Source organism: Rattus norvegicus, chromosome 15 (genome assembly GCF_036323735.1).
Source record: "Rattus norvegicus strain BN/NHsdMcwi chromosome 15, GRCr8, whole genome shotgun sequence".
NCBI lineage: Eukaryota > Metazoa > Chordata > Mammalia > Rodentia > Muridae > Rattus > Rattus norvegicus.
The window spans coordinates 11,598,125-11,615,361 of record NC_086033.1 but is presented as its reverse complement, the minus strand read 5'-3'; the positions used below and the strand labels follow the sequence as shown (position 1 = coordinate 11,615,361).

General features: G+C 40.1%; 1 protein-coding gene across 6 annotated transcripts in view; it reads left to right on the top strand.

The window, feature by feature from the left end:
• The window catches only part of Ngly1 (N-glycanase 1), a 56,503-nt gene that overhangs the window by 25,616 nt on the left and 13,650 nt on the right, over window positions 1–17,237 (top strand). For all 6 annotated transcript variants that reach the window (XM_039093451.2, XM_039093450.2, XM_039093452.2 and 3 more), the window contains 6 exons: window positions 1,789–1,954; window positions 7,734–7,956; window positions 10,284–10,405; window positions 12,448–12,593; window positions 13,828–13,938; window positions 16,333–16,497. In XM_039093451.2, coding sequence (XP_038949379.1) covers window positions 1,789–1,954; window positions 7,734–7,956; window positions 10,284–10,405; window positions 12,448–12,593; window positions 13,828–13,938; window positions 16,333–16,497 — 933 coding nt within the window. The remainder of the gene's footprint in view (window positions 1–1,788; window positions 1,955–7,733; window positions 7,957–10,283; window positions 10,406–12,447; window positions 12,594–13,827; window positions 13,939–16,332; window positions 16,498–17,237) is intronic.

Genomic DNA, 17,237 nt, shown 5'->3' with positions numbered 1-17,237 from the left:
ACTTTATAAAGTGTATTTATCTTACCCTTCTACATAATTAGCTAAGTTGGGTATAAGTTCTATGTTCCTAGTCATTTTTCATCAGGATTTCAAATCATGTGCTTTCAATAAGATGTTTGATGTCAGACTCCAACCCCTTCCCCATATGCATTTAAGTTTTCTTACTACTTAAGGCCTTTAGGGTTTTATTTTTAACCTTCTGCTATTCAATGTTCTGGTCTAGTTAGTTTCCTATTCATCCTAGCTCTTCAGCTATGTGAAATTTGCTTCTGTTATTTCTCTGAGATGTTTCTTTTTTTCCAAAGATTTCCTTACTTATTTTTATGTGTGTGAGTGCTCTATCTGCATGTACACTTGCAGGCCAGAAGAAGGCATCAGATCTCAGCATAGATGGTTGTGAGCCACCCTAAGGTTGCTGGGAATTGAACTCAGGACCTCTGGAAGAGCAGTCAGTGCTCTTAACCACTGAGCCATCTCTCCAGCCCCCAGCCCACTTTGAGATGTTTCTTTTTTCCATTGTTTGTAATTTTTTTTTAAGAATTCCTCCTAGATTTGGAAACTTTCTGATTTATCTTGAGTGTCTGTTCTTTTTATGCATTACTCTTAGAAAATGTCTTAGATTTCTGATTTGTCTTTCTGCTGTTTGATCATACTAGTGACTTCTTTATTTCAGTGTTTAAAATTTTATTCCTAAGATCTGTACTAGAGCATTTTGAATACTAATGATTCCCACTTTAGGGTGTTCAATGTTTGGTTTGAATTTTCTACTTTACAGTAGTGTGAAAGAAAGGCAGTGCACATCCAGGAGAAACCATCCTGGAATTATGGGTGTTCAGTGTCTTCCTGAACTCCGATACATGGCAGACACTCTCTCTAGCAATGATGGACGGGGCAGTGAGCTGCAGCTCCACCAGCCTCAGCTCCTGAGGTCACAGTGCCATGTCACCAATGGAACAGGGAGACAAAATGCTTTTCCACTCAAGATATTATCAACTTGTGACACGTTTTCCAGGATATAACCCCATTGGAGGAGTGTCTTTATAGTGTGTGCTCTAGTCTTGGAATCGTACTTCTTTTCGATCTCAGCTATGTTTTCCATTGTTTCGGTAGGGTTTGCTTTCCTGATACTAATTGTAACACAGTTTTCATCTCTCGTGGTCAGTGGTAGACTCCTCCATGCCTGGCAGAGCCAGGAGCCTGCCAGCTGCTTTTGCTTCCAGCATCTGTACAGAGGCGCCTGGTGCAGACTTGATGACTAACCTTTGTTTGGGACTCTAAGCCTGCAGTGTTGACAGGCAAGCTTCTTTGGTGATGAGATGAGTAAGAAGAAACACTGTTCCTCCTGCAGACCCTGCCCATCCCCTTTCCTTCCTGCTAGGCCACCCTCCAGCTTCTTACAATTATTTTGGAAAGTTTTCACTTTCTGTCAACACTTTGGCAGGTGGGCATGCTGCCTTGCTTCCCCCTAGTCCATGCGTGCACCTTTCTTCTTTTAGGTATATCCTGACATTCTCAGTCTGATAAAGTCATGTCTCCTTTGTGATGCCATGCGTTCCAAGGGTTTGTAGTCAAAAGATGTGCTGCTCAGAGCACATGATTAGGAATTCAACAGAAAATGTATGTCTTCAGTAGTAGATACACAGTGGAAAATAGATAGGCCCATTTCTTAGTATGGTAAATATAATTGTTTTTGATGAACTTGCATTGTCTCTCTGAGATCAGAGACCACAGAATTATTGTATTATTTCCATAGTATTGTAAAAAGCTGACTTCAGTTTTTTCCCCTAGGTTGTTGGTGATTCAACCATCTTTAAAGTTCTTCAGTCCAACATTCAGCACGTGCAGCTCTATGAAAATCCTGTCCTCCAGGAGAAAGCCTTGGCTTGTATCCCAGTCAATGAACTCAAAAGAAAATCTCAAGAAAAACTATTCAGAGCTAGAAAGTTAGATAAAGGTAGCGGCTTCCATAATGATTTACTGCTTATCATGCATCATTGCTAGATAGTAGTGCCTTTAGTTATGTGTTGCACACTATAAATGAGTAACCAGACCTATATGGATGTGTAAGAAATAAACAATAATGGACATATATTTGCTTTTTTAAAAAGTATTCTGTGGTAACGGTAATGTGGAAATGTTCCTATCCTGGCCTTTTAGACATACAGTTCATTGCTGTCGAGTCCTTTTCTGCTGCTGCATGGCCTTTATCACCACCCTCCTCTTGTGTATGGAGTGGGAAATCTACCCTTAAATGCTAACGCCCTGCCCTTCCCTGACCCCCAGCTACGGGCAGTCACTGTCTCCGAGCCTGGCAGCTCTCCTGCATGCGAGTGCTTTGTGCTTGGCTCGCTTGCTTTAGTGTAGCGTCTTCAAGGCTTGCTCCTGGTACAGCACGCTGTAGAGCTGTCTTCTGTGGGAGAGAGATGATGACCCATTGTGCGTACATCCATGTCCTGCCTGTCTGGTCACCCATTGGTGGACACTTGTGTTGCTTTCATGTTTAACTCTTATGCTGCTGGGAAAAATGGATGAACAGATACCATTTTGAGGCCTAGGAGGCCTAGTTATAATTATTTGGTATTTTAACTTGAAAGTGCTAATATGCTCATTTTAATTCTTTTTTAGAGAAATTACCAAATTTTTTCACAGTTGTTGTACCTTTTTATATTTTTTTTTTGCTTTCTCAAGTCAGTGGTGCACAGGATTTCATTTCTTACCTCCAGTAGCAGCTACTCACTACATATATTTACATGTACATATATGTGTTATATATTTACACTTAATATTCATATATAAAACATTTATAATGCTATATATAATTATATAAAACATAAAATATTTTATATTATGCATTATATATAATAACCATGTTGATAGGGTGACGTAGCATCTCAGTTGTGATTTACCTTTCCAATAATGTCGAATGTCTTTCAATGGGCATTTGTATATCATCCTTGAAAAATGTCTATTTAACATTTCTCTTAAAAGTGTTTTTATTCTGGATATGCATTTTTATTATATATATTTTTGGTAAATGTATGTTTTTGGGGAAGGTAGAATTTTATGAAATATACAGCAAGTATTATTTGAATGCACTGTTTTTTACTGTGCTACAGATTGAACCCATTGTCTTCTATCTGTTAAACAAGTGGTTCTCTGTGGAACTCCACCCATACTCTTTAGTTTTTAAAACAGGGTCTGTGTGTAGCTTGGGGCTGGCGCTGCCTTCATGATCTTACTGCATCTGCATCTCAAGTGCTAGGAGGACAGGCATGCTCCACTACGTCTAGCTTTAGTGACACAGAATTCATCCCTGCTATTCATCCTATTGTTATTAGATATCATTTATTGGTACAGAATAATTTCACAACAGTTGGCTCTGTATAAGCTGGGATTGCTACTTACACCGAGCAAACCCCTCTACCTCTGTTTGGAAATAAGAGTAATTAAAAAACAAACAAGGGGTTGGGGATTTAGCTCAGTGGTAGAGCGCTTGCCTAGCAAGCACAAGGCCCTGGGTTCGGTCCTCAGCTCCAAAAAAAAAAAATAAATAAATAAAATAAATAAAAACCAAATGAATTAGTACATTTAAACAGCCCAGAGAAATCGGTTTCATCTTCACAATCATTGGTTAGCATTAATAGTCTTAGGGTTTTGGTTGTTAATATTTTGTGGCTATAGGGTTTTGCTTTTTTACGTGATTGATTTTTATCCAGTCATCTTATTGTTCGGCACTATGTTTTTTAGGGCGCTGTATATTTGAGGAAACTGATTGCCATGCCTTATAATAGCATTTTTATATCTTCCGAGTCCTAGTCACTTGGGTACACGGCAGGCATCCTGTGAAAGGCTGCCTTTCTTCTCTCCATAGTGGTGGGGCTGGCGGTCATTTCACTGTCCTACACTGTGATTGTGAGTACTCAAGGCAACAAGGCAATGCTGTTGTATTTTAGATCAAGAATAGAAAATGGAATGTTCTTTTTTAACCTTAATCTGTTCTTTCCCTGTGCTCTTTATTTCTTGATGTAAAACTAAGTTTCTAACATGTATCGTTTTCTTTTTTCCTATTCTGAGGTGTGAGATATATAAGTGTTTTGACTACCATTCTATTTCTGAGTAACTACACTCCCATCTCCATAGGACTCCCCCCTCCCCACCCCACACCCCCCGCAGACTGAGGCTGGCACCCAGGGCCTTCAGCAAACTAGACAAATTGACTATACCGTACCTCAGCCCTGAGAGGACTGTTACCTGCTGGAACAAGGCTAAGGAAGATGCTGACAATTGAATATGACGATGTCATGATTGTTGTACTAGAAAACATTAAATTATTGAGGAAAACTTAAAATTCTCTCTTAGTCAATCAATCCTTGGTCCCTCCATATGGTGCAGTTCTTCAAAATTTGTTTTACCAAGTAGATCTATGGAGAAAATAGTTTAATTTGTTTATACAAAATTTTTCATCTCACATACATTCAGTTCCTTCCTAGCTTGCGTTTTCATATCAGGGACATACATGGGTCTCTGTAGCCTGCTATAGAACAGACATATGTAGCCACTCTACTACACGCACATTTAATCTCCACACTTCCCCGCGCAGGGCCTAGGATGACTGTCTGTGTGCTGAATGCCACCCACTGAGGGGCTCATGAAATCACTCCTGTTCATTGCCAATGACTTGTGCTGTTGTCTCACAGAAAGAGTATTTCTCCTTCTGATATTGATGTAATTTTAATTGGGTGGCTAGTAGTGTCACTGATTTTAGGACAGTTTTATGTGTTCCAGATTGATACTTTGCTTTGCTAGACACGTTAGAATTTTACTACTCCCTACCTCAATGTTCTTTGTATCTTCTGAAACTCAGAAGTTTTAAATAACATAATTTTTCCATTATTGAATTTATATTTCTGGTTGTATCTTGCTTTTAAGAAAACCTTCCCAGGCTGGGGAAGTGGTTCAGGACTAAAGGAAGTGCTTGCCACACAAGAATGAATTCTGAATTTGAGTTCCCAGAGTTCACACAAAAGACTGATGTAGAGATATATCTGTAATCTGCACTCCTACAGGAAGATGGGGGATGGAGACAGGGGACTACCAGATGCTCAGTTATTCTGAATTTACAAGTGACAAAAAGAGATGCTGACTCAACCAGTGTTGAAGGCAAGGATCAACACCAGAGCTTGTCTGCTGTGTACCATGGCACATCCATACACATGCCCATCACATGCACACACTAATACGGCTTTCTGGGGTCCAGTTATAAACATGGTATCTTATAACTCTTAACTGGTGTAGTACTCTAGAGAAAGACAGACTTCTTAAGTAAATGTATGAACAGTATCAAATATCTAGGTAACTACTTGTCTCAACCTAACGGGTGGTCCATTCTCTTAAAATTTCTTTAACATGACAGTTTTGTCTTGGTGTTTTTTTTTTTTTATTTAGTGTGTTTGTTTTGGTTTTGAGCTGCTGTTTTCCTGTATATCTATGCTAACCTGGACTGCTTCTTACCTCAGTCTCCTGAGTGCTTGAGATTACAGGCCTGCATCATCACATGCAGTGCCAACTTTATTAAATGCCATTTATTCACTTTTAAACTATCTTTTGACTGATACAGAAGACCTGTGTCAAAAAGAATAAAGAAGTTTGTCTTTCAGTACACTTTCTTGTTTCATTGATTTTTTTATATAGTAATATGATATTTGATTATTAAAAATTGGTAAGTTCATTTATACATGCACTAAGAAAACCAAGCTATTTAATAAACATGCACATTATCACAATGTGCATTAGTCTTAGAGTAAATAGATTCATAGGAATGTGCATGTGTATCATAATTCATTTTACCATTGGTTTTGTTTTACAATACACACATATACGTTTTTTAAAAGTTAAAGTTAGTTTGGGTGGTGGTTCATCCTTAGAACTAAAATTTAAAAGTATAGTTTATCAAAAGTTAACTCACACAAGCAGACTTCAGTGATGCCAGTGATACTCATGAAACTGAAGCAAATATAAAGATGCTGTAGTGTTGGTGTCAGTGACCTAGCTCTTCTTTATGAGGAGAGCAACGGGACAGCATTGACAGCCAAGTGCAACAAACAGAGCCTTTTCAGTGCGTCCGGAAAGACCTTTCAGTACAGCATGTTTTGTTTTGTTTCTAATGTTTTGTTTTTGAATACACTTTTAATTACTTCATGTCTAGACAAGTTGAGATTTTTTTTAAACAACTTAATGTAAATTTACTCCTTGATTCTAAAAGAGTAATTTAAGTGCATTGCAAAAACCTATTACTAAACAGCTTAAATGACTTTCTTAAAAAACAATTTTGAAGATATCCCATTATATCAGCATTCCTATTGAATACTATTTCAAATACCTGTGACTACCATCAAACGTATTAGATTTTGACATTACACTATGTCTTTCCTTCATAGATATTTTTATTTCTTTTAATAACAAAACATTAAATGTAGAGCCTGAGGGCTGGTAGGATAGGCCTATGGGTTAAGGTGTTTGCCTCCAAGCCTGATGACTTGAGTTCAGTTCCCAGAGACCACATGATAGAAGGAAAGCACTAACTCTGGAAACTGTCCTCTTGTCTTCATACACATGCAGAGCCACCCTACCCCAAGCAATTAGATGTGAAGTGTATGTGCAGGAAGGGGTAGGAGGGGCTGACAAGATAACTCAGCAAGGTGAGCTACTTGTCCCCGTCCTAATAAGCTGAGGATTTTCTGAGGACCCACAGAGTAGGAGAACGGATTCTCACAAGTTGTCCGCTGCCCTTCATACAAGTGTCCTGTGACACACAGGAGCATACACACACATGCATGCACATACATCCATGAGTAAATGTAATTTTTAAAATAGATAGGAGATGGTGTTTTATTGATAAATTGGGCAAAATCCTTTGTGCCATGCGTACTCGCTGGGGCTGTTTTGTACATTCTAGATATGCTTGTGTATCTGTCTTTTGGTATGCATATCCATGGATAAATTCTATTACACAGTAGAAGCACTGATTTAAAACAAAAGTAGATAGCAGAGAACATTGTCTGCTCTTACAGAGGACCAGGCCATGATTCCTAGTACCCAGATAGAAGCTTACAACCTTCTGTAAGTCCAGTCCTATGGGATCTGATCCCGTTTCTGCCCTCCAAGGGTACTAGGCATATCTGGACACGCATAGCAAGACACCCCTACACATAAAATAAATCTTTAAAAACTAACAGCATGATATTTATTGTATCTGGTACTCAGACTTCCACCTATGATTCTCTTATCATATTTACCTGTGTATATACCCAGCAAATTTAATATGGCCAAAATTAATATTTTGTTTCATAGTGCTGGTGACAAAACTCTGGACCTTGCACATATCAAGCAGGTAAAATACCACTTAAGCTGTGTTTTTCAAAATCGTATTTTCTATCACCCTTGTGTTTTATGGGTTGATTCTAGGTTGACCCCCCCCTGCCCGCATTCCTTGAGACCATGTCACTCTGTTCATTTGCATAGCAGAGACCACAGGGATTCCTTCTGCTCTAACTGCACTCACACAGCTTACTGTGTGTGTTAGCACCGTTCACAGCATCTGACATCGCTCCTTGCATATTTGTGAAAGCTTTTATCATCTTATGCTTTCATATGTTTCTGCTCCCAATCTGAGTATAGAACGTTTTGGATTTTGTGGGCTTTAAACCTTAACTGGTTCTCTTCTAACTTCCAAGGTACTAAAGTAAGTGATGAGGATTTCCTTCTACTGGAGCTCCTACACTGGTTTAAAGAGGAGTTTTTCCACTGGGTGAATAACGTTGTGTGCAGCAGATGTGGCAGAGAGACTAGATCTAGAGATGAGGCCTTGCCGCCCAATGATGATGAGCTGAAGTGGGGCGCCAAGAATGTGGAGGATCATTACTGTGATGCCTGCCAGTTGAGCAACCGCTTCCCAAGGTGGGTGCCTGCAAAGTGAGGTGGGCGTCTCTCAGTGGGACAGGTAACAGGGATTTATTATCAAATTAGACTTTTACTCTCCATTTTAACTGGACTTGATATTTCTTTAGGACAGAGGTCTACAGACGAGAGTGGCAGTCTAGAGCAGCCACATCCACATTCTCTGGTTTTCTTAGGACACAACCCACTGACTTACTAGTCCTGTGACAGTTTTCTGACTGCAAGAGTTGCTGAATACTGATGACTGTAAGACTAAAGATCAAAATATTTACTGCCTGGTTTTCTCTGTCTTTTCTGTCTCTCTCTCATGTGTATGTATCTATGTCTTGTGTAGCCAGGCTGTCCTGGAACTTCTGATTTTTCTGCCTCCACTTGTTGAGTGCTAAGATTGTATGCGTGTATCACAGTGTATCCAGTGCTGGGGACTGAACTTCTAGCTTTGTGCATGTTAAGCAGGCACTTGACCAACTGAGCTGATCTCCAGTCCTTACTGCCTCCTTTTATGCAGTTTGTTGACTCCTATTCTAAGGCATACATTTCTACATATATTCATAGCATTTTAAAGTATGAAAGTGCTGTGGTCTACAGTGACAGTATTAGTGATAGTGACACCATTATAAAAGTAAAATAGTGCTATCTTTAATCGTAAGATTCAGGGGTAAAAGTAACTATAAGGGCAGAAGTTGTTTTAACCAGGACTGCCTCTGTCCCAGCCTCTCATATCCATCTCAGTCTCTGCATTTTTCTTGTTTTGTTGATTGGTTTTGTTTTTTGAGACTGAGTCCTGCTGTGTAGCTCAGTTATCCTCCTACATACCAAGATTACACATGTGTACCACTAAACCTGAATATTTTAAACTTGGGAAATTAAAAATTTTCAGTTTACTGTTTTCAACCTTTAGTTTATAAGCATAGTTAGGAAGTTTAGTTTTATTACACAACAGAAAAGATGGCACGCGTTTGAAAAGCCTGTTCTATTGGAGTTTAGCACTCAGCTTGTCCTAATGTGGAACCAGCCCTACATTATACATGAAAGAACATTATAATACCTGATGCTTGTATAAGCACAAAACACTCACCAGCCCTTCTCAGTGCAGAGTGAAAATCTCAGTGCTCTCTATTCTTATGGTACATTAGTAACTGAAATGACTTTTGAGAGAATACTTCAGATGTCTTGCTCGTAAACTTTAGCAAGCATTTTTAAGTGTGTCCAGAAAATTAATCAAAATCATTATTAAGAAGAAAACTGGAATTTATACTAAGTTACAATATCATAAGCAGAGTGAGAAGTCCAGCTATGTTTACAGCCAGGAAGAATGAAGTCTTGTTCAACCACTTCTACCTTAGGCCCTGAAGACAGGTGTCTAGCGAGCCCCAGAAATCCTGTCTCCCTCACCCACAGCTTTGGGATTACAAGTATGCATGGTCACACCCAGCTTTTTACATGAGTACTGGGTCCAAAGTCGGGTCCTTATTTTTCAACAGAAAGTGTTCCTAAGCACTGAGCGAGCCGTCTCTCCAGCCCTACTCCCCCCAGCCCTACTTTTGGTTTTCATGTTTGGAGGCAGTGTCTCATGTAGCACAGGCTGGCCTTGAATGACTGAATTCCCAGTCTCCTCCCTCCAAAGCCCTGGATTATACTTGCACAATACCATGACATCTTTTCTGGTGATAGGAACTAAGAGTTCACGTATGATAGGCAAGTACCCTAAAACTGAGCTGAATCCCTGCTCCTGCCCCTGCCCCTGCCCCCAGCCCCCTGCCCCCTGCCCCTGCCCCCTGCCCCTGCCCCTGCCCCTACCCCTGCCCCAAGCTAAAAATCCATTGAGAAATTTCTAAAGATAATTACACAGTAAGCGTATTTACTTGCAAGAGAACCATTGAAGATCTTAATCACAGTTTTTAGAAAACCTGCCCATCTAAATATTTTTAGAAACCAGTCAAGATGAAAATTATTCCCTCCAGCCATTCTCCTATGTCTTAGCTGTTACATGGCTGTTTTACTGATTCTGCTTGTGTTGGTATGGATAGGCTAATCAGTGCACTTAGCTCTTTGAAGTGGTAGCATCCATTTTTAATTAAGACAAAACTGACTGCATATACTGAACTACACTCACTGAAGACAGTTCCACCTTTTAAGCATGATTCACAAAGACTAGCACAGTGCCTTGTATAGACCATGTACTTTTATCAATATTTTAAAATAGGAAACTAAAAATTATGAAAATCATGGTTGGTGTTTTAGAGTACAAGTGATGTAAATTCCTTAAAAATTGGATTTTAATCATGAATCACATCTGTTGTCTTTGTTGTTTTTTTTTAAACCAGATATAACAACCCAGAGAAACTTTTGGAAACAAGATGTGGACGCTGTGGTGAATGGGCCAATTGTTTTACGCTATGCTGCCGTGCATTAGGGTTTGAAGCTCGATATGTGTGGGATTACACAGGTACAGCCTGGGTAGGAGAGAGAAAGAGACTAGAGAAGAAGTGGGCTTTGTAAACTTCTTTTTCTCACATCCCCTGAGTTTTCTGTTAGCCTTCTGTAAGGTAACAGCAGTACCAGCCTCAACAGGCATTTTCGAGACTCTGTAACACTTATAACACAGCTGCCCCATTCCCAGTACCTGGATTCTATCCTATTGGTGACATTAGCAGTGGCCCTGTTCTGTGTGTATGGAAATGTGTGTAGTAACATGCTGTCCTGTCATGTTTAAAGGATTGCTGTAGGTGACGTAGTAAGCCTATACTACATTCTACAGGCATGGAGGATAACCTTGGTGTTGGACTTGGTCTTCATTTAGAAACAACTTATGTCAGGTCCGTGTTGAAGGTCACTTTCCCTGTTCCAGGGTTTTCTTTGTTTTTACTGTTGTCTTTATTTTTATTTTTTTTATTTTTTTTATTCGATCTATTTCTTTACTTACATTTCAAATGTTATTCCCTTTCCCGGTTTCCTGTCCATAAACCACCCCATCCCCTCCCCTCCCCCGTATGGGTATTCCCCCTATCCATCCTCCTTACTGCCACCCCCCAACATTCCCCTGCACTCGGGGTCCAACCTTGGCAGGACCAAGGGCTTCCCCTTCCACTGGTGCCCCAACAAGGCTATTCTTTGCTACATATACAGTTGGACCCCTGGGTCAGTCCATGTCTAGTCTTTGGGTGATGGTTTAGTCCCTGGGAGCTCTGGTTGGTTGGCATTGTTGTTCTTATGGGGTTGCAAACTCCTTCAACTCTTTCAATCCTTCCTCTAATTCCCCCAACGGGGTCCTATTCTCAGTTAGATGGTTTGCTGCTGGCATTGACCTCTGTATTGGACATGCTCTGGATGTGTCTCTCAGGAGAGATCTATATCCAGTCCCTTTCAGCATGCATTTTTTAGCTTCATCAATCTTATCTAGTTTTGGTGGTTGTATATATATGGGCCACATGTGGGGCAGGCTCTGAATGGCCATTCCTTGAGTCGCTGCTCTAAACTTTGCTTCCATATCCCCTCCTATGGATATTTTTTTTCCCTTTTAAGAAGGAGTGGGAGCATTCGCATTTTGGTCATCCCTCTTGAGTTTCATGTGTTCTGTTCATCTAGGGTAATTCGAGCATTTGGGCTAATAGCCACTTATCAATGAGTGCATACCATGTGTATTTTTCTGTGATTGGGTTACCTCACTCAGGATGATATTTTCCAGTTCCATCCATTTGCCTATGAATTTCATGTAGCCATTGCTTTTGATAGCTGAGTAATATTCCATTGTGTAGATGTACCACATTTTCTGTATCCAGTCCTCTCTTGAAGGGAATCTGGGATATTTCCAGCTTCTGGGTATTATAAATAAGGCTGCTATGAACATAGTGGAGCACGTGTCTTTGTTGTATGTTGGAGCATCTTTTGGGTATATGCCCAGGAGAGGTATAGTTGGGTCCTCAGGTAGTGCAATGTCCAATTTTCTAAGGAACCTCTAGACTGATTTCCATGTTGTTTTAGAATTAGATGAAATCTTCAGCTAGCAGTCTTCCCTCAGAATCAAATACAGAGCCTCAAGCACTCAAGAGGGGTTAAGGCAGGAGGATTGAAACCAACCTGGGTATACATTCACCTACTGATAAGATTCAGTTTCAAAACTAAATATAGACAGTGAATAACCAGATACTCTGTTAGGCCTCCTTCTGGGTCCGGAAAGGTTGTTGTTTCAAAAGTCACATCCATTCCTTCACAGCCTGGTGGTTTAGATGCTCTTCTGAAAGCTTTGCCTGCCTTAGCGTCACAGCACACATCATTTTTAATTAAGACTTAGACTGACTACATTTTAAATACAAATACTCTACAATTATGTGTGCCACAAAATGTTCTTGCTAATTAACTAAATTTTAAAAATTATAAATTAGTCTATTATGTGATTCTTAGAGGATTACTTACAGTTATTGGAAGTCACTCTTGTTTTATAAACTTAACTTCTATTTCCCTTTTCTTTCTCTTCTCCCACCTGTGTAGACCATGTTTGGACAGAAGTCTATTCTCCATCTCAGCAGCGGTGGCTGCATTGTGATGCATGTGAGGATGTCTGCGACAAACCTCTTCTTTATGAAATAGGATGGGGAAAGAAGCTCTCCTATATCATAGCATTCTCTAAAGATGAGGTAGGACCTCGGAGAATACAGACCTTCAAAGCGTGTTTGCCATGTGGCCACATGTATTCCAGTGCTCTTTCATCTGTCATTTGTAAATATCACGAAGTCACTAGAATCAGTGTTTCCCCTGTGGGTATCCGTGGGATGTTTGTATCCATTTACCTGTGGGGGACATATGGGTGAGTTTAGTTTTTAAAGTTGAATTAAGCTACAGCAAACGTTCAGGTATATGCTTGCTTTTTCTCTTTGCCTAGGAGTGGAGTGGCTGGGATGTTGTCAAATTATTTTGCGAAGCAGTGGCACCATTTTACTTTCTTACCAGCAGTATATGAGACTTGCTAGTTTCTCCATATCCTTGCCAAAATTTAATGTAGCTTTACTTTCTAAATTGAGCCCTGCCCGTGAGAGATAGTTGTGCTTTCCAAATGTTCTCCCCAACAGCAGTGTCCCGGAGCATGTGATGGTTTCACTTTCCAAACCCATGTCCCTTCTGAGTTTTGAGGTTTCTTTTTATGTCCTTATGTAAGTTGTTTTTTAGAATTCTGTGTTGTTAATATTTGCCTCGTGTGTTCTAAATGGTGAAAGAGAAGAAATCAGCAGTCAAGTTTAGAATGTTCTTGTAAAGATTTTTCCTTTTCATGTTGTATCGAAAAAAGTTTTGCCTGCTTCATGATAATGATTTTCTCCTGTTTTCTTTTTAGAGCTTTTTATATTTTAGTTAGTTGTAACTTATTTTGAGCATCTATATTAATGAACTGCCCTGGTGTAGGTGGCTGAGGACACTGGAATTTTCCCTTTACTTATCCTCTCTGTCAGAAGTCAGTTCTGTAATAGTACAGTAACAAGGGTAGCTTTCTTTGTTTGTTCTGCAGTTAGATGAAAATCTAACATTCGGAAAACTATTTTTTATTTATCACTATTTTGTTGAAGAAAATGTGTATTCTTTTCAATATCTTTATTCTTTTCAGTGTCTTTCACTTGCATTTTGTTTTACTGTGGCAGCTGAGGTTACCCTTGAACTCACAGAGAAGCCTCAGCCTCCTTAGTCCTGGTCTGTCATGCTTAGCATTTCTTCTTTCTTGCTTGCTTTTAAAATTGAGCAGTACCCCCAACTCTGGTTTTAAATTCTAGCAAAGGTTATTTTTCTGAGTTACATGTAAGAGTTCCTTGCATTGTGGCTGTTATAAGAATTAAAGGAACAGTGTGTTTTTGTTAAATAGTTGTGTTCCATTATTGATTCTAGGTGGTTGACGTCACCTGGAGATACTCTTGTAAACATGAAGAGGTGATGTCCAGGAGAACCAAGGTCAAAGAAGAGTTACTTAGAGAAACTATCAATGGGCTTAATAAGCAGGTATGTGGTGGCTGTCATTTTGAAGAGGACATTTGAAATCTTACATATCAGGAATAGCCAGTTTTAACTCTTTATTTACTTATTGAAAAAGATCTCATGTATCCTTGACCTCAAGTGCTAGGATAATATGTGCAACAGCATGCCTAGTTTTAAAAAATTATCTTTATTCTTTGAGAATTGCAGACAGTGCATTTCGATATATACCACCCCACAACTATCCCTGGCCCCACCTTCCCTCCCTACTGTCCACCCACCCACCCACATCATGTCATCTTTTGAGGCTTGGGGGTTTTAATGTATGCTGTCCAAATACTCTTGGGTGTAAGGCCTGGCCTGTAGCTTGATATACAGCGGGTATCACACCCTTCAGGAAAACTAACTTTCTTCATCCCAACAATTATCCATTGCCAATAGCTTCCTACCTGATGGTGGGCCTTCATTTCCACCTCCCTGCTTCCATGCTGGGACTTTGTCAGACTTGAATGTATACACAGGTCTTATACATGCTGTCATAACTACTGTGAGGTGTACATGTACAGCTTCCCTGCTGTGTCTGGAAAGCTCACTGATTAGAGTCAGTCAGCCACAACTTAATGAACTTTCTGCCCCCTCTTCTTCAGTGAAGCCCAAACCTTGAAGGGAGAGGTGTGATGGCAGGTGTCCACTGAGTGCTGAGAACTCTGCAGTCTCCTACTCTCTTCCAGTTGACACACCCAGGTTTATGCAGTGCAGAGGATAGAACCCAGGGCCACAGGAATCCTACGCAAACAGTTTACCAAGGGAGCTATATACTTAGCCACCATTGAAGTTCCTAAAGTACTAACACCTTTCTAGCAAGAGTATTTTAATAAGCCAGTGTTTTTTTATTCATGGAAATTTTTGCATAGTTCATTTAAGTATTATAGAATGTTTTATGTTAAATGTCACATTTTCCTCTCAGAATTCAGTAAAACAACATTTCATTGTTTGTAGTGTTTGCATAAGAAGATAAAATGCTTGCTGCATAAGCATGAGGATGCCCAGAATCCATGTAAACTATAAATGTGGTAGCTTGCACTGTAACCCCAGCACTGATCAGTTGCACAGATAGATACCAGGAGCTTTCCAGCCACTAGTAAGATGGTGAGATGTGGGTTAATTAGAGATCCTCTCTCAAAAGTAACATGGAGAAAGATAGAGGAAGATGCCTGAGTTAACCTCTGACTTCCACTCTGGAACACAGGACAGGCCCATGTGCATGCCCACAGCATGCACACAATGTCTTTGCTGGGCATGTTGGTGAGTGTTTGTAATCCTAGCAGTCTTAGCCATGGAGACCCCGAAGCAGGAGGATAGTGAATTTCAGGCTAACCTGGACTACGTTGTGAGACCCCATCTGAAGAACTGAAAAGTATCCTAATTTTCAAACTGTATCTTGAGTATACTGATGCACTTGGACTTGTGAACATATGTATATGTAATGTATCCACATGCTCATGTGTGAGATTTTCTAACGTAAGGTGGAATGGTTATACTGACACTGAGGGAGAAAAGAAGGGGTCTGAGATGGAAGGGTCTTTTATAACCTTTGCTGGTAGTTTGTGTATATAAACCCAACTCTTAACTGACACATGACATGGTGTGGAGACATCTCAGTCTACCTAAACCTGACTCTTAACTGACACATGAGATGGTGTGGAGACATCTCAGTCTACCTAAACCTGACTCTTAACTGAGACGTGTGGAAACATCTCAGTCTAGTTTGAGATCGTCTTTCAGGCCCATGAGGAGATTATTAGAACCCTGGCCTGGAAATCGGGAGAGCCTGGCTGGAGATTTTGTGTTTGATTTGATTTGCTGCTGTCCACTCTGCTAGCACTTCTGTGTTGCTTCTCAGAGCTTTAGCCACAGCTCTTTCCCGTTGCTCAGCCTCTCCTCATACTGCTTAATGACGGGTAAGTCCCTGGGAAGGGAAGGGGTACTGTATGCTCCTTCACACTGGTCCATTTTCCCCTGGAAGCTTCTCACACTGTGTTTCCTCTGTAGCTTCCTATTTTATGCACCCATTCAGTCTCTCTCAGCCCCTCTTCTGAGACGTGTCTGGAGGTATGCACATGTCTCATGGCTTTTCTTAGCTAGGCCATTGGCACAGCACAAGCTAGTCTGTCACAAGCAGAGCAGAAGGTGCAATCTCCCATTTGAAAGCTGTGGTAATCCAGGTCATGAGAGTTTAAAATAGATGCTAAATGATTTAGTAAAATAAAATATATAAAATTAAGTTTTCCATAGTTTCAAATTGTCTAAGTAGCATGGAAATAAACTTTATTACTTCTTTCAAGACCTCTTTAGTTTTTATTTTGCTTAGAGGTAGACTTCTGTATTCTCATAAACTCTGATTTTAAACATTAATTGCAGAGACAGCTATTATTATCAGAAAGCAGAAGAAAAGAACTTCTCCAGAGGATAATTGTGGAGCTTGTTGAATTTATATCTCCCAAAACCCCCCGACCTGGAGAACTTGGTGGAAGGGTATCTGGGTCATTGGCTTGGAGAGTGGCCCGAGGTGAGACGTGTCTGGAGGTATGTGTTCCTGCCAAACAAGCTTAGACTCTGCGCACTGAAGTCCTGGGTGACGAAAGTCCTGGGAGCGTTCATGAGTAGGATACAGGGCTAGATTTACAATATGCAACACAATTTAAGTCTCATTTTTCTCTTCCATCTAAAAGTAAAACTAGACACATTTCTAATAATCGGTTGCTTTAGTGGTTAAATCCTTCAAAATCTTTTTTATTTAGTCTGTAAGAATTATTATGTAACTGTTTCTCTTGGCACCCACCTGTATCACTAGATGTTAGGGAGGCTAAAGCAGGAAAGTTACAAATTCAGTGTGGCCATTAGTGAAACTTTCATCAAAAGGAAAAGGGAAAAGTGTAGAGAGAAGCTCAGCAGTAAAGCACTGATATTCAGGCCTCAGTACTGAGTTAGGGGTTGTTCTCCTGCATTTAATCTGTAGAAATTGAATGACTTACACTAGAACTACTCTGTATAGCTTAACTCCACAGCTAGGGACCGGGTGGAAGTCTGTGTGCAGGGAGACAAAGGGCACCAGATCATCTCTTACCTAGGGAGCTTTGAGAAGCACTGCTGCATTATTCAGCAACATTTCATAGGAGGTTACCTAATGAAAAGTACTTGAAAGGAAAATGACCCATCACATATTATTACCAGACAACTACTCTGAACAGTGTAAACTTCTAGGTCACCTTTATCCAAGTGTGCCACTGTTGTTCGTTTTTCATGTCAAAGTCCCTGGAGATTCT